The sequence below is a fragment of the Corylus avellana genome, chromosome 5 (assembly GCF_965113065.1).
Source record: "Corylus avellana chromosome 5, dhCorAvel1.hap1.2, whole genome shotgun sequence".
NCBI classification, from domain to species: domain Eukaryota; kingdom Viridiplantae; phylum Streptophyta; class Magnoliopsida; order Fagales; family Betulaceae; genus Corylus; species Corylus avellana.
In genome coordinates this window covers 3,473,313-3,495,988 of record NC_142494.1, presented here as the reverse complement: position 1 = coordinate 3,495,988, position 22,676 = coordinate 3,473,313, and the positions used below count along the sequence as shown (strand labels likewise).

At 35.4% G+C, this 22,676-nt stretch overlaps 2 protein-coding genes across 4 annotated transcripts; one reads left to right on the top strand and one right to left on the bottom strand.

Moving 5' to 3' along the window:
• Window positions 1-258: 258 nt before the first annotated feature.
• Window positions 259-7,995, bottom strand: LOC132180871 (Zinc finger C-x8-C-x5-C-x3-H type family protein). 3 transcript variants are annotated; one of them, XM_059593853.2, is made up of 12 exons: window positions 7,899-7,995; window positions 7,533-7,799; window positions 5,866-5,976; window positions 5,518-5,551; window positions 4,501-4,636; window positions 4,354-4,410; window positions 3,712-3,809; window positions 3,547-3,618; window positions 3,196-3,395; window positions 1,851-2,047; window positions 1,137-1,346; window positions 259-943 (listed from the first exon to the last, which is right to left on the bottom strand). In XM_059593853.2, exons 2-12 carry the CDS (start codon window positions 7,657-7,659, stop codon window positions 872-874), a joined length of 1,314 nt encoding a protein of 437 aa, XP_059449836.2. In that variant the 5' UTR covers window positions 7,660-7,799; window positions 7,899-7,995; the 3' UTR covers window positions 259-871. The 3 variants fall into 3 exon arrangements, with proteins under 3 accessions (XP_059449836.2, XP_059449837.2, XP_059449838.2); XM_059593854.2 differs by having other exon boundaries at window positions 4,501-4,627; XM_059593855.2 differs by having other exon boundaries at window positions 4,501-4,585.
• A 1,151-nt stretch (window positions 7,996-9,146) lies between these two features.
• Window positions 9,147-16,335, top strand: LOC132180955 (uncharacterized). The gene is made up of 9 exons (XM_059593971.2): window positions 9,147-9,664; window positions 10,478-10,525; window positions 10,684-10,743; window positions 10,968-11,051; window positions 11,295-11,399; window positions 12,354-12,467; window positions 12,638-12,738; window positions 15,379-15,490; window positions 15,771-16,335. The coding sequence occupies exons 1-9, from the start codon at window positions 9,170-9,172 to the stop codon at window positions 15,894-15,896; spliced, it is 1,245 nt and encodes a 414-aa protein (XP_059449954.2). The 5' UTR covers window positions 9,147-9,169; the 3' UTR covers window positions 15,897-16,335.
• The last annotated feature ends 6,341 nt before the right edge of the window (window positions 16,336-22,676 follow it).

Sequence of the window (22,676 nt, the reverse complement as noted above, 5' to 3'; positions counted from 1 at the left end):
AGATCATAGGAGAAATGCACCATGACGATGGAATGTGTCCTTCATACACTTCTATTTCTCTGATCCTCCATATAATTAACTTGAATAGCATGAAGAGCATTAACTTGAGGATTTTCTCTGATCCTCCATACAGTTGACTTGAACTTTGAAAAATAGTTCTCTTGTTTGAGGTCAATTTTCGTTATTAATTTCATGCATTTTTTTTTTTTTTTTTAATTTTTAATTTATGACTTTGATATCTATGTGATAGGAAATCACTAAAGGTAGCCCCACATGGGCCACATTATTAACATCATATGGCATATTTAAGTAATGGAACAAGATAAAATCCTCAAGTGTTTAGATAGTTCAAACTTTTACATCAAGAAAAACCAAATACCTAAATACATAGTGTGAAATGGTCACCTCTCAATACCAGTAGTTTCCTTTCAATATACCAGTCCGTTAGTGCAAAACTGTGCATAAAGAAAATGACATTGTACCTATGTTATGAATTTGCATTTTGTACTACCAAAGTTAACCACAAAAATTTCACCATACCATATAGATCCCCGGGGAAGTTGGTTGCCGGAACGCGCACACATTCAGAGACCAATTCCTCCCGTTCAAACTTCTAAGTTAGAAACAATTGTGTGGAATGCATTTGCTCATGTTTGCCAAGCACCCAAGGATTCTGCTACCATATGGTAAGCCTAGCCTTCAATCGTGATGACAAAATAAATTTTGAAAGCACAAACTGACAAAATCCAATAAGTAAATGGTTACATTAACTATCCATAGGATCCAACTCTAACTCTATACATGATGCTCACCAGTATTTGCGTCCACTAACCGAGGTAAACATCAAAACTCTTACCGCTTTTATTAGAAGTCAAACAACGTCCACATGAACCATCTCTTCTCCGAGCCCTTCCACATCTACGTTCTCATTATCACCCTCATACTGCAAGCCAAATTAAACTGCTCATATCAGATGCCGAGTGAAAAAACTAAAAGATTGAGAAGGGGACTAGAGCTTAAGTTTAATACTGACAAGGTATTGAAAGAACAAGGACACCCAAATACAAAATAGAAACAAGCGCTGTGGAAATAATTCTAATGCCAAAGAAAGGTCAGGTTGAACAAAAAGAACAAACCACGGAATAATTATTTTGACGGATTGGAGGTGGTGGGGGAAGTGGAAATGGCACGCCCATGATCTCACATGAGGGTTCTTTCTCAATTCCTGTAGCAGCAGTTTTGTTCACCTCAATTTTGTCCACTAATTCAATTTCAACCTCTTCGTCTACTGCATGAGCAGCCATGCTGGTTGATGGTACTACAAGTGCTGACTCCAAACTCTTCACCTGCATGGTTAAATACAAGAATAATAACGAGGGTGCATTAACTCACACAAACAAGCAGAGAGGATTAGTCCCACACTTTGGCCCACAATATTGAAATTATAAATTTTTTTTCTTTTGCTGTAGAAAATGGCGTGCCCCCAGCACCCCTACCTGTCCCCAAAGTGTAATCCTGTAAAGGGTACTAACCCACTATTTCCACAGAGCTAGGTAAGTCATGAGTTTAGAGGATCAGAACCCAAGCATTGAGAGAGGAGAACAAGAGCATTTACCATTTATCCACCTGATGTGGTGGTATCTTGAAATTAAAATCTAGCAAAATGTGCTAAATAAATTATGTCCAACCATTTGAAAGGAATCATTTCATTTACAAGGGTCTCATGTGCCATATATGGGGGTTAAAGTGTAAGCCTTAAACACTGCTCATCATAACTAATTGCTGGTGGGTTCACCGAGCCATCCTATATAAAACCAAACAAAGTTCCACAGAAAATGAAAAGGGTGCACCTTATCTGCAGTGTGGATGCTACGAGATAAAGTCTTTCCTCGTGCTAAAGGCCTAGAACTGTCAATTCCATCGTTCATCGCCTTGTTCATTGACTCAATTTCATTGCCTTCATTTGATTGAGCAGGTTGCACATTCCACCGAGATATCTTCTTGAATCTGATTCTTTTGTCCAGAAGTCTTCCTTTCGTTGAATCAGCTGGTTCACCAAAAGCATGTCAGCATCGAGACAAAAAGAGTAAACATGGTCTACCTCATGCCATTGAAAGGTACAAGTAACTGTAATAAAATTGGTAAATTTTCTGGCCAAAAAAGCATGGGAAAAATTTTAAAACAAACTCCGAAGATATAAGTGAAAAAAACACACTAGCAGACCGAAAAGAAAAAGATACATAAAAGAACAATATATTGTAAACTTTTCCTCTAAAACAGACTGACGTTATACAAATAAACACGGGGTGGGACAATGTGATACACATGGACAACTCAGCCTCCATTTTATATGAGAGGTCTGTACAAAAAATTTTGCAAAGCAGTTTACTCTTCAAAATTTTCAATACTTTCTTTTCCTATGTTTAGGGAAGTAGGCACACGTATGATAAGTTGAAAAAGAACTGTTGGCATATACCAAATGCTGGAAATGAGATATCAGACATGCTAGCCCACAACCTAGAAGGCAAACTTTCAGATGACGAATGAACTTTAGCACATCACATTCATGAACTCTAAAGAGATAAATGGACCATAGGCAGTGTTGTATACCAAGTTCCATGTTGGAAATAAGTCCATTTCAAAGGGAACATAATTTGTTGGTGCCATTGAATGAGGCAGCATATGAATTTTGAAGTAATTGATAAGCTATAATGTGAACAAATTTGCAACATGTAATGAACAAGTCTGGCATTTCCAACCTGTTTCTGAAGAAGTTCACCTCTATATTGACTTTGTCATTTTGAAAAGTGCTCAATTTCTGTCTTGACTTGATCATCACATACAGTTCATAAAGATTTTAAAAGCAAAAGTATTGGGAGTTTTCCTATAACTTATAGGATGCTTCTATCATGTATTGGCTTCTGGACAACAATTGTTGGAATCATTAACTTTCACGATTTAGACCAACACATATGCATAAAAGACCAACTCTAGTAAATTTTCAAAACACCTAACACTGGGTTCAAAAGAACTTTTTATACCAAATCTATTATCACCAAACACTATAACAAGGCCTGAAAGCTCTATGTAGCACAGGAAAACATAATCGGGGGACAGAAAATTAAATGCTATAAATTCAACATAGGCAAATACTCCAAAAAATCTACGCATGAATAAAATGTTAATCAAATCCACCTCGATCTGTTGCTTCAAAAACACCCAGCCTTTTCTTGCTGGGAGAAGAATCGTTCTGCAGCTCATTATGTGGATTGATTACAGTAAAACCAATAGGTTCTCCGTCGCTTAAAATATTTATGGAATCCTCTTCATTGGCACCATTCCTAGCAGTATCTGAACCAAGCTGATCTCCCAACTTCTGAATTCGGACTTGTGATCTACAAATTTCAAAAACTCGATTAAAAAACAACAATAGAACTCCGAAACGTGTCTTCAGATTAGAGAATCAGACAAAATTAGAATGCTTTAATTTAATGCAAAGATCAGATGGAGAAAAAATAGGAGAAATAATGTCAAACATATATTTGCCTTTTCAGTTCGACTTGAAGCTGTGAATAACGATTATGTGCCTTTGCAAACTTCTTCATTTTTGAGGTGATCCTGAATATTCCAAAATCCCCACCCCCCCAAAAAAAAAGAGTAAGAGAGGGATCATGAATTGACAAGGAACTCAATCACTGCATCTGCAACTACCTTTTACATTCCTCTTTCTCTTCGTGCAATTGAGCCTCTAGCTCCTGAATTCTAGAAGTAAGAATATCTGCTTCTTGGATCCTCTCTTCCAGGCCAACCTTTAAACAATGGACACATCAGATGTCATTTTTAATCAAAGGAAGAATAATAATAGCAACAGAAAAGAATCTGATTCTTAAGATAGAGAGAGGGTGGGCTGGGGGGAGGGGGAGGAGGGTGTTCTTGTACCAAACCCACAAAGAGAGCAACATGATCATCTTCTGATCTAAAACAGTTTCACAGCCTGAATAATCCTATCTTGCAAATATAGACGTAATATCCTTCAATATATTTTCCATCACACTGTTTGTTTAGAAGGACGCTAATATAACAGAGCAACTATGATAATCAAAGCCATTCCTTCACAACTAACTGAAAACATGAATCACTTTAAATATCAAAATTTGAATAGATTATAATAATAAAACTCGTGTGACAAATTAATTCCCATTAAACAAAAAAGAAATTAAAAAAATCACATGCAGTATGACATTTTCAGATAATAAACACACGCATTCATATACATGCATCTGTGTGTGTGCATCCACATGCATTTATGAGTGTAGTTGACCAATAAGCAACTGCAACAAGGATGAAACTGACCCTTAGCTGAACTCTCTGACGATCAAGCACTTTTATATCTGACTGCACTTTCTTTAACTGCACATGGTTCACACAAATCAAAATAGAAATTTTTTAGTAGATTCTAAACAAATTCAATACAAAATTAATTGACCAAATTCTTCAGACCTGCTCCTCAAGAACATCCCTGGAATCAGTGGATGCAATTTTTCCTTCTTTAACTCCATCTTCAGTTCCCTCTGAGGTTCCCAAACTTCCAGAAAAGTCACCTTCACTGTCAAAGTGCTGTTTTTTCCTACGTTTTCTATCACTCTAAAATCAATCTAAAAACATTTTGAACTGAAACATATGCATACTAATATGAGGATGGAAGAATGATATTCAAATGAAAAATCTGTAGTATTTTATGAAGAATCGGAATGAATTACTCCAAAAGATACTTCAAAGTGTCTTATTTGTTATGAGTAAAATATTAGAGGGCATATCATGTGGTTACAGTTCAGCTAAAGAGTAGTGGCAGAACTCCCAATACTATCTTCCACATTCTATCCCATTGGTGTACATGATGCCATCATGTACATAGCACATAAACCCATAATCTAAATAATGCTGGAACTTATTTTAAACAGTTAGTAGAGCACTAATAAAACTTTATTAAAATAACAAAAAGGAATTACCCTAGTACATGAGAGGTACACAAAATAAACGCAAAATAAAGGGAAGACCTAACATTATGAATGTCTTAAAACTCCAAGAACGAAATAAAAGATAAGATACAAGTAGACAGAGATTACTCAAACAGCAACCTTAGAAACACAATTTTCAAAATAGTCTCTAATAATTCCACATTTTCTAAAGTCCTACCATCCCTTCTCCAAATACACCACATAAGGCACAAAGGGACCACATTCCTTCTTTTCTTTTCTAATTTTTGATAAGTGATGGCTGACATTGCAATGCAAGGGTCTAGTAATATTACCAAGCCAAGCCTGGAAAGAGCATTGACACTATTTTTAAACTCTAAAAGATGAATATATATATATATATTGTGATTACATTTATAAATCCAACAATTTCACCTATCATTGAGTAACCCATTAAGGCAACAATAAAAAAATTCATGTTAAATGAATTGATGCCAACCAAACCCTATATATGCATGTATGGGAGTTCATTTTAACTTACCTCTTCCTCTCAAGAGACTTGGAAGAGCTATAATCTGCAAATTCAAGTTCCACCAGAGTGAATTTAACCAATTGGAAGTAAAAGATAAAATAATATTTTGCGACATGCAATTAATCTGAGTAAAGTTCTCTTACATTATCAATATATATATATATATATTTTGACAAGTAAATTCATAACTAGAAGAGAAAGGCAGAAGGAATAAATGACAAAAACTGAAGAGCTCTAGCATTTATAACATGATATATCAAAAGCCACAGAGAGACATGCAAGCAAAGAATAAATATAGAAAAGAAAAAACTCTAGAAAATGAGGAAAGTGAAGAGTGTAAAGGACATTATGTCTGACCACGAAGTGCATGTCGAGCTCTTGCATCTCTCACTGGTGAATACCTTCGTGGTGGAGAACGCCTTCTCTCAAGCTTAGCCCTCAAGTCACTACCTTGATAGTCTCGCCTACCTGCAATAAGAAAGAGAATAATTACCGGTACAACATTACCAAGTCTATATCAATTAATCTTTCAGAAAAAGCACGTAGTAGGCTCTTGATTGTTAATGAGACTAAGCTTACCACATGGAACAACATGAGAAACATTATAATGAACATTAATAGTGCCTTTGTGCCAGTTCCAAAAGGGCCATATAATGCATAGATGTAATAAAACCCATGTTTCAGCTTATAACATTGAGATAAGCTCCGATATCATAGTAGCGTTGGATAAAGAAGACTGATATCCCCGTCTTCTTGTTGATCAGTAAGATATATAATACAACCAGATAATGAGGTTAAGGTTACCATTACAAGGAACAACATGAGAAACACAATAATTAGCGCCTCCTTGCCAGTCTAAAAAAGGCCACAGAAACCAGTGTTGAGTAATAAGATAAAACCCAACGGGAAGATACTTCATTGGGATAACCTTCATATGTGTCAAAGTAGCATTCGATAAAGATGAGTTGACATCCCTCCTTGTTCAGAAATAATATATATGAGATTTCTCCAAACTGCCATAAGACATTATAATAATAATCCATCCATAAGCAATAGAATTTGCTTTCTGATATATATCCAGTTAAAATGCATCTCTGCTCGACTCAAGAAATCCCATTGTGGTGTCATTTGAGCAGAAGTAACAAATGAACTCAATACAATAAGCTTCTCGACCAAGTAACTGCAACAAACATTTGAGCATTTAGCCAGACCTTTTGCAGATAATATGGAAGAAAATATATCTGATCCCTTAAGAAATACTTTGCTGGCCTATAGATGCATAATAACCATGATAAATCTCGCCATGAGAATACTACAATATGCGTTACAACCAACCAACCAACCAGAATAATCCATTCTGAAGAAGAAGGCCACTAACTGTGTCGGTTACCGTGAACTTTCCATCCTTAATGAAACGCCCCAAACTGCTGTTAATACAACATGTCTCTCAATAAAACACTTTGATAGGGTCTTCTCAAATACTGTTATGTTACATGTAAGTAAGCCCTCTTGCTCTGGCTTATGCAGAAACAATTAGCAAATATAAATATTAACATTCAATATCCAGGCCCACAAAACTTTAGACACGAAAGGAACTGCATAATATCAGCATACTTAACCATCGAAAAACCACATAATATCAGAAGACATTACATACATAACTTACATGCACAGAGAACCGCATAATATCAGCATACTTAACCATTGAGAAACCAATTCGCATTAAGAGCAAACAAACTGGTCACATTAATCTAATACGTATTACACTCAATAACACATTATAATATTAGCCAATCCTTATCCTCTTAAACTTTCAAATTTTAATTTGGCACACATATCAAACCCTATTACATTAAAATACATATTAAAAAATCTAAAGAAGAAAACAAAAACTGCACAATGATACTAGTACATTACAGTTGCAATAATAACAATCCAAAACCAACAAATTTAAATTAACCTCAAATCCTAAGAATTAAAAGGCAATTAATTACTACAAATGAAGAAACAAAATATATATATACCACTATAGGATCCGGAGAATCCCCGGAGCTCCGAGTCGCCGTGCGCAAACGAGCAACTGTGGCGCGAACAGCGACCCTTCTGGTACAAAACGCACAGCTTTGTCTTGAATGGCTTTCTCTCAACCATTGTGAGAGTAAAATATACCCCGAAACCAGAGAATTACGGGGAGAGGGGCGAAATGAAAATGAAGTGTAAAACCGATTGGAGTTTTCGTAATTATGAGAAATTCCTGGGCTGATGTGAATAAATATGAAATGATACGATTCCTGCCGGAGAAAAGTAGCCCTAGATTGTGAGCTGGGGATGCTAAAGCAAAACGAATCGTTTAGAGTTTGGGAAATCGAGAAATGACGGAGGGGACGAACCTTGAAAGACTGCGTGACGAGAAAGCTTGGATTGCTGAGTAAAGAGAATCTGAGAACGCAACACGAAAGCTCCAGCGTCTGGTAAAATGGAGCAGGCCCAACCTTTTAAACTTTTTTTTTTTTTTTTTTATTAAAAAAAAAAAACTTATAAGAATGAAAAATATTATCGAAAAGAAAAACCAGTTAAGAGTACGGGTGAAAACGTTAATAAGAGCCCCCACTATTAACAGCACGCTAATTGATTTATCGCTTTTGATCGCAGTTAGAAAATACGGCTAACTGCCTAAGTAATTACAGTTAGTAATTTTAGGTTCTAAAAAAATCACTAACCGTTAACTATTAACCGCTTTTGTGTATATTATATATAAAAATATATAGAAATGCATGAAATGCTATTATTTTTGTGTTTAAATATATATAAAAATTTAAAAATAATGTCGTATGTAGTATGGTTAGCGATTAATAGGTTATTAACCGCTAACCACCTAGGTGATTAGTGAATTTTACTAACCGCCTAAACTGTTACGGTTAACGGTTTTAACAAATAACTATTAACCATAACTGTCTTTTCACCACTAGTTAAAGAGTATTTTGTGCTCATTCTCCTCATCTAAACGATATCACTCGCTACACAGTTAAATCTACCCGTTAAATTTTATTACTTAAGGTGGGTTGGAAATTACGATTTTACAAGTATAATCTGCATTTTAAAAAAATATTATAAAACGTAAAGCATTTAGCATTGCAAATTAATAAGTACTTAATTTAAAATAGGAAAAAAATCTGTGATTTCTATAACTAAGTTAGGGAGTGCTTATTTTGAAAAAGCGTGAATTTAAACCAAAATTACTATTTCTTATAACAAATATTTAATAAAAAAATTATCTTTTAACATATTTTGCCAAACACTTTTGCAATTTTAAAAATAGCAATTTTAAAAACGTAATTTTTAAAATTACACTTATTAAAATCGCAATACCAAACGGAAGTTAATTTAGCACCCAATTATCTAAAGCATTTCTTTATTTTTTTTGTTAAGAAAAGATATACTTTCCAATTATCTCATTAATTTTACCAAATATACCCCAACGGCCAAGGGGATTTTTTTCTTTATTTCCATTTTTGTCTGGGAAATCGCACAGCTCGGACACGTGTCCTATGTACCAGTGGAATCCAAACTACCAGTAGAATCCAAACCGCCACACGTGTCCTATGTCAACATGTGCGTACTTGCGCTCAAACCCAAATCCGGAGCCCAGAGATAATTTTTTATGACTCGCCTGACTCACCTGGTCAGCCCAATCAACTCGGCCGGGTCATTTCGCTTCTCCTTCTTCGGCTTTACCACTAGACTGTCCCTCCGTCGTGCCCAAAACGCCCTCACTCTCGCACCTCTCACACACTTCTCACCCCCACGAATTCCCAAATTTACCTTCTTTGCCACCGGACCCGACCGCCCCAAACCCTACGCTTCCCCTCCCGCGATGGATCCCCTGGCGCCAGCCGCCGAAGGCGAGGACTTCGTCCACATCGAGAACCCGAGCGCCGATGACAGCCTGAGCGAGAGCATCGTGAACGTCGAGGAGCCTCCGAGAGACGAGGACTACGACGAAGACGTTTCGACGAGCTACGAGGCCGAGAGCTCGGAGTCGAGGAAGGTGCTTCCCGAGGAGCTCTCTAGGAGCGTGGTGGCTCTCACGTGCGAATCGGCCGCTGACGGTGGCGTCTGCGACGTGTACTTGGTTGGCACCGCCCACGTGTCTCAGGTAATGAATCGCTTGTGTTTTGTGCTGGATTTAGTCTCTGTTTGGCTGGCAAGAAAATTCCTTAATTGGTTTCTGTTCGGCTGGCGAGAAAATTCTGATGACATGGTGCGTTGGATGAAGCTTCAAATGATTGAATCAACGTATCTGTGATATTTCATTAGCTTAATGCATTGCTTTCCTTCGTGTTGTGATATTTTCTGTTAAAATTAGATTGTTGTCAGTTACATACATATAAATATCAATATCCATAATTATATAAATCAAACCATTTGTAATTGGTTTGATTTGGGTATGATTTCTCTTTTTGTTTGATGTAAAGAACTGAGTTCCAGCTTTCTTGCTGGTGTGTTTGGGTGTTTGTTTGTGTTGGAATGAAAATTTTATTCATCCAAAAAAAAAATTTTACAAACACACGCATACATGTGTGTTTGTTACTAATACATTTATCTATATGTATGTATACATGTTAGAAGTGATGGAGAAGAAATAAGATCTTCTATGTTTATGTGTGCCAATGGAAAGATAAACAATGTAAGCAATGCGATATAAATAAAGACAGCCTTTTGATAAGGGATCTCTTGCTTTGGATGTACTCAAAATGACTAGATTTGCAAATGGTGAAATTGAGAAAGTATAATTAATTATCCTGTTCTGATCTCTTTGTGGAAGAATCAAATTTCAACTTCAGTTGTAGTAGAAACTTGCATGCAAGATTACATTGGGATAGGTTGTTTTTATAATATTTTAGGTATGGTTCTTATTATTAGGAAACAGATTGATAGCTATGCTGAATTGGGCCTCTGTGGGTTGCAGGAATCGTGCAGAGAAGTAGAAGCTGTAATCAGTTTTCTGAAGCCACAGGTGTTTTCCCTATTGAAACTTGTAAAAACACTTTGTTTGATTGGTGGGTCATTTTGCAGGGTTGTTACCTGCATTACAATTGTATTTGTAGTGTTGTATAATCTTGAAGATTTAGTCGAAGTTGGTGTACATTTCCGAACATGTGTTGTTGACTGCAGGTTGTTTTCCTAGAACTATGCTCGAGCCGTGTCGCAGTGCTTACCCCTCAGAATATAAAGGTTTGTGTCTTATATCTTTTATCGTGCTGTTTTCTATGATATTTTTCCTACTTATATATTTGACTTGTGCTTATTCTCTCTTTCCCTCCCATCCCGCACCCTGCACTGCCAACCCCCCCAACCCCTCACCCCCACCCCCGCGCGTACCCCAGGCCTTGTTGTAAGGCTTCAATATTCAGCATCCAAGTCTCTACATATACATGCACTCATTGTTACTTCTACAGGTACCAACTATGGGACAAATGGTAGAGATGTGGAAGAAACAGCATAATATCTTTGGAATACTTTACAGCTGGTTTCTTGCTAAGGCACGTTTCTATGTCTTTAACTTGCATCTCTATCACCCATGTGTGTGTGTGTGTGTAACTTGCATCTCTATCACTATTGTGTGTGTGTGTGTGTAACTTGCATCTCTATCACTATTGTGTGTGTGTAACTTGCATCTCTATCACTATGTGTTTTGCACTCAGCCTCTGTAAACCTTTCATAACTTCATATGTGGGATGTTCTAAATTTTTCATGCTCTAATCTTGTTCTTGATTTTCTATTAGGTTGCTAGTAAGCTTGAGGTTTTTCCTGGTTCTGAGTTTCGCGTGGGATATGAAGAAGCAATGAAATACGGTGGCAGGGTTATTCTTGGGGACCGCCCTGTGCAGGTAAGATATTATTTGCTTTAAGAATTTGTTGATTGGAATCGGTCCATGGATCATGTCTCTGCTTCAACCGCCTTATACTACCCCTGCTTCTTTTTTCCTCCCCTCCTTTTTTGGTGTATTTTGATTATTTATCAACCCAATATCCCCAATCCATCACCACTCGATCCATCTGTATTGAACTCCTGTTATATCCATGCTACATTCCACCTTGGGATGAAGAGATATGTATTACTCAAGTGTTTTGAGGTGAGATGGGGTAATTTAGTTTACAAGCACATTGCGCTACATTTCTGATTGCCAAGAATGTTTTGGTTCTCTCTCTGAGATAGTAAAAAAGGTTGTAAAATCCATTAAAGCTGGTCTTGAGATTTAACTCTGTTATAAGCATGTGAGTGCACTTGCTGCTTATTATGTGCTGTTGAATCCTTGTTCCAGGCCCTACCCTTGTAGCCAAGCATGTTCTCTTGTCGTAAACCTCTAGTCGAGAAATTTGTCAACAGCTTGAATGTTTATTGGTTGATTACTTGTATTCTTGCTCTTGCTTTCGAAAATTTTAGTGTCAAATGATTATTTGTGTTATTTATAACTGGTGAACACCCAGTTTCTATTTCTTCCTCAATGTTCTGTTTCCATCCACCTAAATTTGCTATCATTTGGCCTATTGGAGTCAGGACCCTATCTTGTGGATAAATTTGCTTGTGTGTTGAATGTCTATTGGTGACTTACTGATAATTTTGGTTTGCAAATATGCTGGCAGTTCTAAAATTTTAATTTTAATTGATTATATATTTTTGTGGCGAATCTTTTGCCCGAGCTATTTGAATCTTCGGCAATATAAGAATTGTCTATCTTTGATCTAATGCACTTTCATGTCAAAACTTTATTGATACCTTCCCACCCTCTTTCTTTCTGAATTAAAGGACTTAAGTATAACTTTGACTTTGACTGAAGCAGATTACATTACGGAGGACTTGGGATAAAATGCCATTGTGGCATAAGATAAAACTTGTATACTCCTTACTTTTTCAAGCAGTATTTTTACCAAGCCCTGAGGATCTTAACAGAATGGTAAGCTTCTTTTATTAGTATTTTGTCATCATTAGGTTTCTTATATTCTAGACTTTATCGACATTGGTAGGAGTGCCAAATGGTTTCTACTTATATGAATTTAGAAAAGGGACATCCATTTTTATGTAGCCGAATTTAGTTAATTGTAATTTTCCCTTTCATATCTTCAGCTGAAGGAAATGGATGATGTTGACATGCTGACTCTTGTGATTCAAGAGATGAGCAAGGAGTTCCCTACTCTAATGGAGACCCTTGTTCATGAGCGAGACCAGTTAGTATCTTTTGCCTTCATATATGTTATGAAATCTAGTCTTATGTCAAAAGATGATTCCATATCATTAAATTGTGTTTTTTCCAAGTTAAGACTTTATTAAGTGAGATGGAAGAAAAAGTCAAAGCTATTGTGGACAGCTTTATTGTTTCCCCCTCCATCATAAGTATATCTTGGAGAAGTGCTAAGTGCATAGGTAACATGTGGCTTGAGATATTTCAAATTTTCTTGTCCAGAACTGTGGCTTTGCAACTTTGCAGTTTGCACCTACTCTGAATTCTGAGTCCTTTTATCTGTTTTGTCTTTTTTTCCCCCTTCTTTATGGGCCTGGCGTTTTATGGTTGATTCTGTATTTGTTATTGTTGCATGTAATGGTGAGATTCACATCACAAAGATAATTTTTTTTTTGATAGGTAAAAATGTAAGATTTAAGCTCAAATAGAGACATCACAAAGATAATATATAGGAATGATTAGAAGGATTGGTATAATAGAAAACGGGTACCAATGTTAAGCTATTGACAGTGGCTCCCAGGTCTTGAATCAAGTGGTAAGAGTTGGGATGGGGTTGGATAGAAGTCAGAATGTTACTAAGCAAAAACATGTTATAGGAGCCTATTTCTAGTAACATGTTCACATCTTAAGATCAAATTTTTGCCCTTTAGTCTTTTTTTTTTTGATAAGTAATGTTGTATATACCAAAAAGCGTAGGAGGGTGCTACCCAAGTACACAATATATACCAAAATGCCCTTTAGTCTTTAGTAATATTCATTGCTTTTTATTCAGTGATGGTTCACTTAAATAGGGTCTTGGGAGGGATGGCTTTGATACCATCCCCTACCCTTTAGAAACTTTATTTTCTTTGCATGAAGTTGCCACCCTTGGTACTCAAATGTCTTGCGTATGTAATCCAGTGATATACATATACTTTTATATGGAAAAATTGTAGTCTAAACATGCGTTTTATTCATCAGCGATCTGTTTCTGTTGGTGATGCAAAGGCAAAGCGTGAAATATTGGTTTATGAGGTTATTAGAATTTGATTTTTTTTTTTTTTTTCAAAGAGACAATGGTATTGTCTTTGGTAATTCAATAAATAAGTGATTGTCCTAGAATATTTTAGGCAATTTAATAAATGGGCATTGCCCTAGATTATGTTAGGTAAGTCAATAAATGCGAGCTGCCCTAGGGTTTAGTCTATTAGTCTATTTAAGTGTCTCTTGTACTCCAATGAAGGAGTAATGCTAAAAGAAAGACCTATGTCTCTCTTGTGTTCTCCTGAAATTGATGTGGCTGTTAAAGTTACCATTGAATTTGTGATAGATTATTATTAGATTTTAATCTAATAGTAATTTTAAAAGCTACATCAATTTTGAGAGGGCACAAGGAGGACATCATGGTGACATTTAGCATTACTCCCAATGAAGACATATTTGAATGGAATACAATGATGAGAAAGTGATTTTCTCTCTCCTCTCTCTTCTCCCCTCTTCTGTCTTTCTCTCCCTAGCTTCTTCTCTCCCCTCTCTTTCTCTAGCTTTTTCTCTCTTTCTAGCTTTTGTTTCTTCTTTGTTTTTCTTCTCTAGCTTCTTTCTTCTCTCTTTACCCTAATTTCTGTGTGTATTTTTTTGTGACTATTGTTTGTCCCGCTCAGTTGGAGATTCTATTTAACCAATAAAGTCTTTAGTTTTGACAGACTTTACCTAATAAATAAAGTCTTTAATTCTTCTCTAGGTTTTTAGTCAGCTTGTTTATCTCAATGTTATCAAAATAAATATTTCCTTAAGTACCAGTTTTTATTAGTGGTGATACAGTTCCCACTAGTTTGAGAAGGCTGCATACACCTGGATTTTCATTTGCTTCTTTCTGTTTTCCACCTTTCACCTGTTCTTTATTCCTGGTTGGTGTCTTTGGTTCCATTTGTTGCTCCAGCTGTCTCAAACCATCGGAACCATACCATGCTGAGCCTAGAAATTGAAATTGAACCGGATTACAAGTTGGGAGTTGTTTCCCATATATGTTAACATTCTGCTGCTTTCTTCAAATCTGGTTTTAGATTATATAATTAACATAGAAGAGAACATGATGTTTCTTTAACACCATGTGATTGTTATGAGTTGATTGGCTTTAGCTGACACATTTTTACACGGTTTAGATGATAAATAGCTCCTCTGGCCAGCATGTAATGGATTGAATAGCCATCCGCAGATTATGTACAGTGGACACTATTGGCTCAAAAGCAAACATTTCAGTAAAGATCACTTTGAGCATGCCCAATTATTAATATCTAAAATTGATTGGGAACATAATCGAAATTATGCAGGGAACACCTTGGACACATTCTCCCTTTTTTTTGCTTGTATTGTTATATATAGTGTGATGAAGCTGAGATAAGTGCCATCACAGAAATTTATCATATAGAACTTATAGGAAGTGAGCACTCGTCATGGCAGGAGAAATGGTTTCCTATCAGATTATCTGGATAGTGCACAATTAGATTGGTACAATACATGTGATGTTTGCCTGCTTTTGTTTTAGGAATCTATGGTTCTACTGCATTTATTTTTTGTTGTATTAATATTCAGCATATTTCTGTAAGATGTTCTTGGTTTTATATTATTAATTTTCTTGTGTTTCTAGGTATATGTCTGCCTCATTACTGAAAATTGCTAGTGGGCATAGTTCAGTTGTCGCAGTTGTTGGAAAGGGACATCTGCAAGGAATTAAGAAGCATTGGCAGCAGCCTGTTGTGGTTGGGGAATTTATTGTTTTTAATTTTTTTACCTTCAAGAAAATCTATTTATTTCTATCATATGATACCCTTTAAAACCAGTCCATAAACATGGAAAATCATGTTGGAAATGTTTATAAATACACCATTCAGTTAATTCCTCTTTGTTACCAAAAATTTGTACCTTCATATTCATCCTACCTTTAGTTGACATGGGAATCTATGATTCACACTTTTGAATTAGATTTTCCATATATTTTGTTTGAGTTCAAAGCTTGAGAACTTATCCACGTTTTTGCAGGTGAAGGATCTTATGCTAATTCCCTCGCAAAAACCAGGTATTTCTGTGAAGGTCTTGGCATCTCTTGGTGTTGCAGTTGCTGGGGCGGTCATAATATCGGGCATCTATCTGGCGAAGAAGAAATAGCTCTACTATAGTTGCTTCCTTGCAGACATGGTTGGAAGTGGGAAAAGTGCCTCGGCATGAGATGTGGAAGGTTAGTTTTTCGGCAGTGATCCTTGATTATGGATAAATCATGATGGAGTGTGCACTAGAAATATATCATCAAAGCTCCCTTTACCTTACTGGGCTGGTCTCACTTCCTTCATGTGAAGTATACCCCTGAAAATTGTCTTGATGACATGGTGAGGAATTTTTTTTTTTTTTTTTTTTTTTTTTTCACAATTTTAGAATCTCTGAAATTCATTCAATTTCCAAATGATGAATAAGAAACGTATTATTTATATGCCTCCAAGGGATCCCTGTACACATGTAATTAGTTTCAAAGCTCAGGGATTTACTTTTTTGATTGCTTTCCAAAGTTTCTCTAGAAGTCTTTGGTGCTTTTAGATCACCTTTTTCATTATGGTTCATTCTTATTTAATAATGATGGCATATCATTTTATAACTGTTTCTGTGAATGGAACCAATGGATGCTTTTCATAAGTAGAATTAACCTAATTGCAATATAAAAGTGAGTAAAGTTCGCAAGAGTTAATGATGAGCGAAGGTTTTGATAATGCAGGTGTAATTCTGCTGAGCCAAAACTAATCGGCGTGAACAGATATCCTAAACCTTTTACATACTCTGCATCACTGTAGTAAGTCTCTCTACGGAGAGAGAAGTTTTTTCCTCTTCCCCAAGTAGAAGCTTGGCCACCTCTTTCTAAGGCCTTTCTCTGCCCCGTAACGTTGTTCCAAGGGAGGAGGGATGAGTTTTTTTCCCTGCCTCCTCCCTTCCCTTTTCTCGCATTCCGCTTTTTTCTTAACTCACGATTCAACAGCTTTGTTGGCTCTACCTCCGCTGCCACTCACCCTTGTTGCTCCTCTATTGCTAAGTGTCTGATTTCAGCCTCCTGCAGCAGTTCTCAGTCACGGCTCTGCCCCCTTTCTAAAGTTTTTGGATTTGTTTTTTTCAAAACTTGATCTATAAATTTCAGGAAGTCGCACTTTCTCACACGCCGCTCCAGACTTCTTTGGGGCTCCTTTGCTTTTCTTCGCCGCCTGCTACGCCTTTATTTTGGTCACCATATGTTGGCGCGTGTACCACATGTGCCTACGTGTGGATCTTACTCATTGGTGTGTCCCATGTGTCGACATGCAGACACTCTTAGGCTGCATGTGAAGTCACATCCTATCATGCACTACTCCACAATGCTCTTAGGCTCTTCTACTTTTCTTCGACACCAGCTATGCCTTTGTTCGGTCACCACGCGCCCATGAGTGGATCTCACTCATTGCCGCATCCCATGTGCCGACTCGGGGACACCCCTAAGTTGCATTGGGCAACTCCATCCATCCATTCAGTCGTCCCTTGCCGCTGCTGCTAACCTTCAGCTGTGGTCCTCCAACTATCTTGCTACCAAAGCTGGCATGTGGTCTTTACGCACCGACAAGTGGGCCACTTGTCGGCATCCAACCGTCTACGTTGCAATCCTCCACCTTGCGTTCCATAGGTGCGTTACTGTTCTATGAGATTTAAAAATAAATAAATAATAATAATAATAATAATCCTGTATCTTCTTACTCCATATCAAAGATTGTACAAAGCCGATATACTCATTCATGAAGATCACGCTCCCTGAGGGCTTGCCATGCCCTGTTTGTGTTGTTCACAAATTTGACATGACAATTTTGATACGTAGTATAGAGTTAGCATATCTAACAGGACTTATAGTATTTCAGTTTATAAAAAAAAAAAAAAAACTTAGGGAATATAAACGAATTATCTATTTAAAATTTAATGAAAATGGATTGAGTTAATTGCAAAAGTAAAAAACCTAAGAAAAATTTGAAAATGGTCTAAATCTCAGTTAATAATTTGATATCATCTCTACTTTTAGATATGATGCCCTTAACATGGTTTAATCAATTAGTAGTGAAGGGTGAAATGTGGTAAAACCAGTTACTGGCATCATATTTTTTTTTTTTTTTTTTTTTGTTTAACTATGGTAGCCTCGTGGGGATGCAAGCTTTCTGAATGTTTTTAGTTCATTGATTTTTTATTTATTTCCAGTAAAACTCCGTCCATTCAATATGCATAATAGAAGAAAATTGATTCTGAAATTGCAAGTACCATTTTTTTTTTTTTCTAATTAAAAAGGTGGGAAGGGGCGACCAGTGTAGTTTCCTCCTTTGGGCGTTACCATCGGGGTTCCTACCCGCTGTGGAATAATTGCAAGTACCATTTATCCTAACAGAATTGAAATTGGCTGCAACTTGTTGGGAAGGGCTTTGATGGAGCCTACCTATCGGAGGACCTTATCAAGACCCGACCCTCTATAATTAGTTGTTCGAATTGTTTATAATTTAGATAGCCAATGGCAGGTGATTTGTTCCCAAGAGGTAGCTCAATTGGTTAGAGACCACGTCTCATGAAGCAATAATCACTAGTTTGAATCCTCATCCCCTTCTTGTATGGACATGTCAAAAAAAAAAAAAAAAAAATGGCAAGTGATCTAACTCATCCTAATAGGGCCAACTATGAACAACCAAACTACTATTAATTTGTAGATTGTCAAACGAAGGAAATTGTGGTTGTGCCCACAGATTTGATAGTTACAAGCGTAAAGGATGGGAATGAGCCATTTTATGTTCAAGATTATTTTTTTTCCCCTTTAACGGTAAGCACGTCATTTAAAATTTTAAATTTTTAACTGTATATTGATACAGTTATAGGGTCATCAAAGAAAAAACAGATAAAAATAAAAAGAAAGAAAATGTCGTGCTTCTTATCACGAAGTCTTATTATAGGGTCATAAGTATAACACAGTCATGAAAATTCAGCACCAACCAAAGTTTATATGAGCAGCACGTTACATGCTTAATAATGTGAATATTGTCAAAATAATAGGCTGTTATCTCCCAGTGTATGTGTATAAACTTTAGACAAAAAATAAAATATTGGAGGAAATTCAAAGCATAATGATGTTCAATTTTTTTTTTTTTTTTATTCCCTCCCCTTGGCCAATAACATGTAACATATATTATCCCCAAACCCAAACTATTTTTATTATTTCCAGCTTTTTTGGTTCTAGCTAACTTTGCATAAAAGCATCTACCACTTTGCATAAAAGCATGACTCTGGAAATACCATTTCTATTTAAGTTTTTAACCAAAAATTATTGTAACTTACCGGGAGAGGAGAATGAAATTATCATACTTGTAGCAGAGATCGGCATGGATCGCGAAGGCCAATCACTCTTCCATTTGTGTGTGGTGGTTGCTCCACACGAAACATTAATCCAAATTTTGTACCCTACTAAGCCAAAATCCAAGCCTTTGAACCACGCAAGACGAAAATCCAAATCAAAACCTTTAAACCTCTTATGATCAAAACAAAAATTGAATCAAACAAACCATCATTAGCCACGCCACTAGAAAACAAAGAACTCCAACCTTGTCCCGGTCATTGAAGAGCCCAAATCTATAATTGCTAACAAATCCACTCACCGTTTACACTAGTAGTAACTACTGCTTTTAATAATCTTCAAAGCTAAACAAGATTGGTGTCAACTAGATGAAGATAACAGTGGTTACCACAAAGCGTTATATTAGTTGTTATTTCTTTTATTCAAACAAAGCGTGTATTTGTTTGTATTGTATTAGAGAGGCATAAAGATGATTGTTTTTGACAAAGCATCTATTGTATTCGAGAAACAATACGTGCTATAAAGCAAGTAATCATTTGGAGGAGAGGCAGGTTGGGTTTGCCTTTGAACCATATAACATCGGTTTTGTGTCTGTGATGAACAATTATTCTAGTGTTATTTCATAATTTGTAATTATTATTTTCCATTTTGTTTCTTGCAAATAGTTTCTTTTCAAATATAGTCCAATAGAAATTAACTGACATTGTTAATCCAAATCCATGAACAAAGTTTGGGATTTATTTATTCAACGTCTTTAACCACATTAGAGGAGAGTTTACGGGGTATCTATTTCTTGAATTTCCCTATAAGCATTACCAATATTTTTTTTTATACAAATTCATTTGAATGATAATCAATTAAGGGTAGGTTTGCAATTTTAAAAAGTGAGATTTAAAAATAACAATTTTAAAATATGCGATTTGAAAAGTGATTTTTAAAAATGCAGTTAGGCATTTGGCAAAATCGCAGTTTGACTGCAATTTAACTTTTAAAATTGTGTATTTAAAAAAAAAAAAACTTTGTTACCTGCGATTTGAAAACATAGATTTTTTGTTTTTTCAAATTGCAATTTTTTAAAAAGGCAATCCCATACAATTCATTTTTTACGATTTGATTTAAAATCACACTTTATGCCTGTGAAATTGCAATTCCAAACACACCCTAAATAATTTTGGAACATTTCCCCGTTAATTTCTAACCTTCTCAAATCGCCAACTTCCACCCTCATCTCTTACTTCAATTCTTTGGTACTTCTTTATTACGTATTCTTCTAATTCTTCTATTTTAACTTTCTTGGATCTAATCCAGCTAATCCAAGGAATAACTAAACAATGACATTAAAAATCAATGATATTTTCTTCAATTCTAATCCAGCTAAACAACTAAAACAAAAAATTCCAACAAGAACTGAATAATAATAAACTTATGATTTAGGAAAAAAAAAATTAATAAACTTACGATAATTTTATTAATAATAAACCTATCCTGCTTAGATTCCTATGTGAGACTTATTAGAACATGAAGTTCCTTATTCTCCTAACTAAGGGTCCTTTTCATCTCTGCCATTTTGATCTTCAACTCCTACTCCACTTAGAGCCTGATTTAGATTGTGTTTGAGAGATAAAGTTTTAAGTCAAAGAAAGCTTTTGGGCAAAAAATTTATTTTTAAGCTTTTGCCAAAATTGTGTTTTGTCAATTTTTAGGTTTTTTGAACCCTTAAAAGTGCTTTTAATTTTTTTACCAAACAAGTACTTTTTTATTCAAACGGACTTTTTAAGTGTTAAAAGCACTTTTAGGCCCCTCAACCGTAATCCTAAACAAACCCTTAGCCTTCAACTCCTTTTCCACCTTGTTCTTCAATCACGACTACAATTTTAAAAAAATTATAATTAAAAAATAGTGATATTTTGGGAATTTTAACAATATTTAACGAAAAATCCTAACGAATAGAGGACATTGTAAGAAATTGAAAGTTTGATACCCTAAATTAAGAGTTTTTGAACTTCGAATGGTAATTTCAAAATGCATGGAAGTTTAGGGAATTTAATTTTAGTTTTTGGTTTTTAATTTTTAATGTTCAATTTTATATATTTCTATTATTATGGGTAACCTATGTCATTATATAATTGGAAGTGACCTACTAGACTAATAGAATCCGTCAAAATTTTGGACGAAAGTTTATAGTAGAGATTTATTTATTATTTTTGCAAACCACAAAGAGCTCTTATAACATTTTGATACCAGATGGAGCTCTCGTAGCATTTCGATACCACATGGAGCTTATTGCAAATCAACAATATAAACACATGGACTGATTTTGTATTTTAATAGGAAATGATATTTTTGATGTATGAAACACTCCAATAACTTGGCATATTTATCGCTAAAAGTAATCTGATTTAATATGACCGTTGAAAAAAGGAAAATTTTAAATATGACGATTAGAAAAGATGAATGTTTAAATATATGAGTGTTGGCCAAAATATACTAAAAAAGATAAGAAATAATATGTAAATAGAGTATAGAAGAAAATAAAGAATATATTAGAATATGTATTAAAAATCGTTGTTCAGTATCTACTATCAAATATTAATCACCAAAAACAAAAGAAAAAATTAGAATGAAAATGTTGTGCTTAATTTGTCACGGAGTTTTATGGGTCATAAATATTAGAAGAATTTCACATCCACCAAATTTGTATGAGCAGCACGTTAATGCATAATAGCATGAATATTGTCATGATAGTAGGCAAAACGATATTTGAAAATGTATGAGGGTTCAGATAAACACTTAAAAAATAAAATATTGGAGGAAATTAAAAAAAGAGTGTGTCATTACAAGTAAAATGTTTGCCCCATTGTGTATTCAACCCCTAAAATTTTCTGATTTCTATGGAAATGGTTCAAACGTTGAACATCATATTTCCATAAAGTTCTTAAAGAGGTCAATTGTCTATGTTACAAGAATATAGAGTTATAGTTCATTATAAGTTTCAATAAGGAAGGTTGTAATCCATTGTAATTTACAATTTCAGTGTGGTGTAATATACTCCATTGCCGTGCAATAAGGAGATCTTTCTAGATTATCCTAGTTCGAGTAAAATAGGGAAATACTCTCCCCTTATGGAAGGTAAGAAGGTTATCTTTTGAGAAGGATCGCGTACTGAGGTAGCTTGGGAAGAAGAATATCACCGGGAAGTCAGAAGACTGAAATGGACCGTCTATATTTGGGTAAAAGAACACCGTGATTTAAAGGATAAGGTGGAATACGTGGTTGTAGACTTGTAGCTGAATTAATTGGGCGGTAACAAGTGGTTTTGAAGTGGCTATATTCGAATGGGCTTTAGATTAGCTGTCAATAAATTGGGTCTATATAAGGCCCAATGTTAAGAGTATAAGTCATTCAGAGTCTGTTTGGGATTGCGTTTGAGAAATAGAGCTTTTAAGTTAAAAAGAACTTTTGGCCAAAAGCTTTATTTTTGAGCTTTTGCCAAAAGTGATTTTTGGCTATTTTTAGGCTTTTTTGACCCTAAAAAGCGCTTTTAATATTTTTACCAA

Coding starts and splice junctions, on each gene's coding strand:
- LOC132180871 (XM_059593853.2), bottom strand. CDS start 7,659: ATGGTTGAGAGAAAGCCATTCAAGACAAAGCTGTGCGTTTTGTACCAG. Junction 5,977..7,532: donor ATTCTCCGGATCCTATAGTG/GTATATATATAT, acceptor TTCTTATTGCAG/GTAGGCGAGACTATCAAGGT. Junction 4,411..4,500: donor GGGATGTTCTTGAGGAGCAG/GTCTGAAGAATT, acceptor AACCATGTGCAG/TTAAAGAAAGTGCAGTCAGA.
- LOC132180955 (XM_059593971.2), top strand. CDS start 9,170: ATGACTCGCCTGACTCACCTGGTCAGCCCAATCAACTCGGCCGGGTCA. Junction 10,526..10,683: donor TCAGTTTTCTGAAGCCACAG/GTGTTTTCCCTA, acceptor TGTTGACTGCAG/GTTGTTTTCCTAGAACTATG. Junction 12,468..12,637: donor CTGAGGATCTTAACAGAATG/GTAAGCTTCTTT, acceptor TCATATCTTCAG/CTGAAGGAAATGGATGATGT.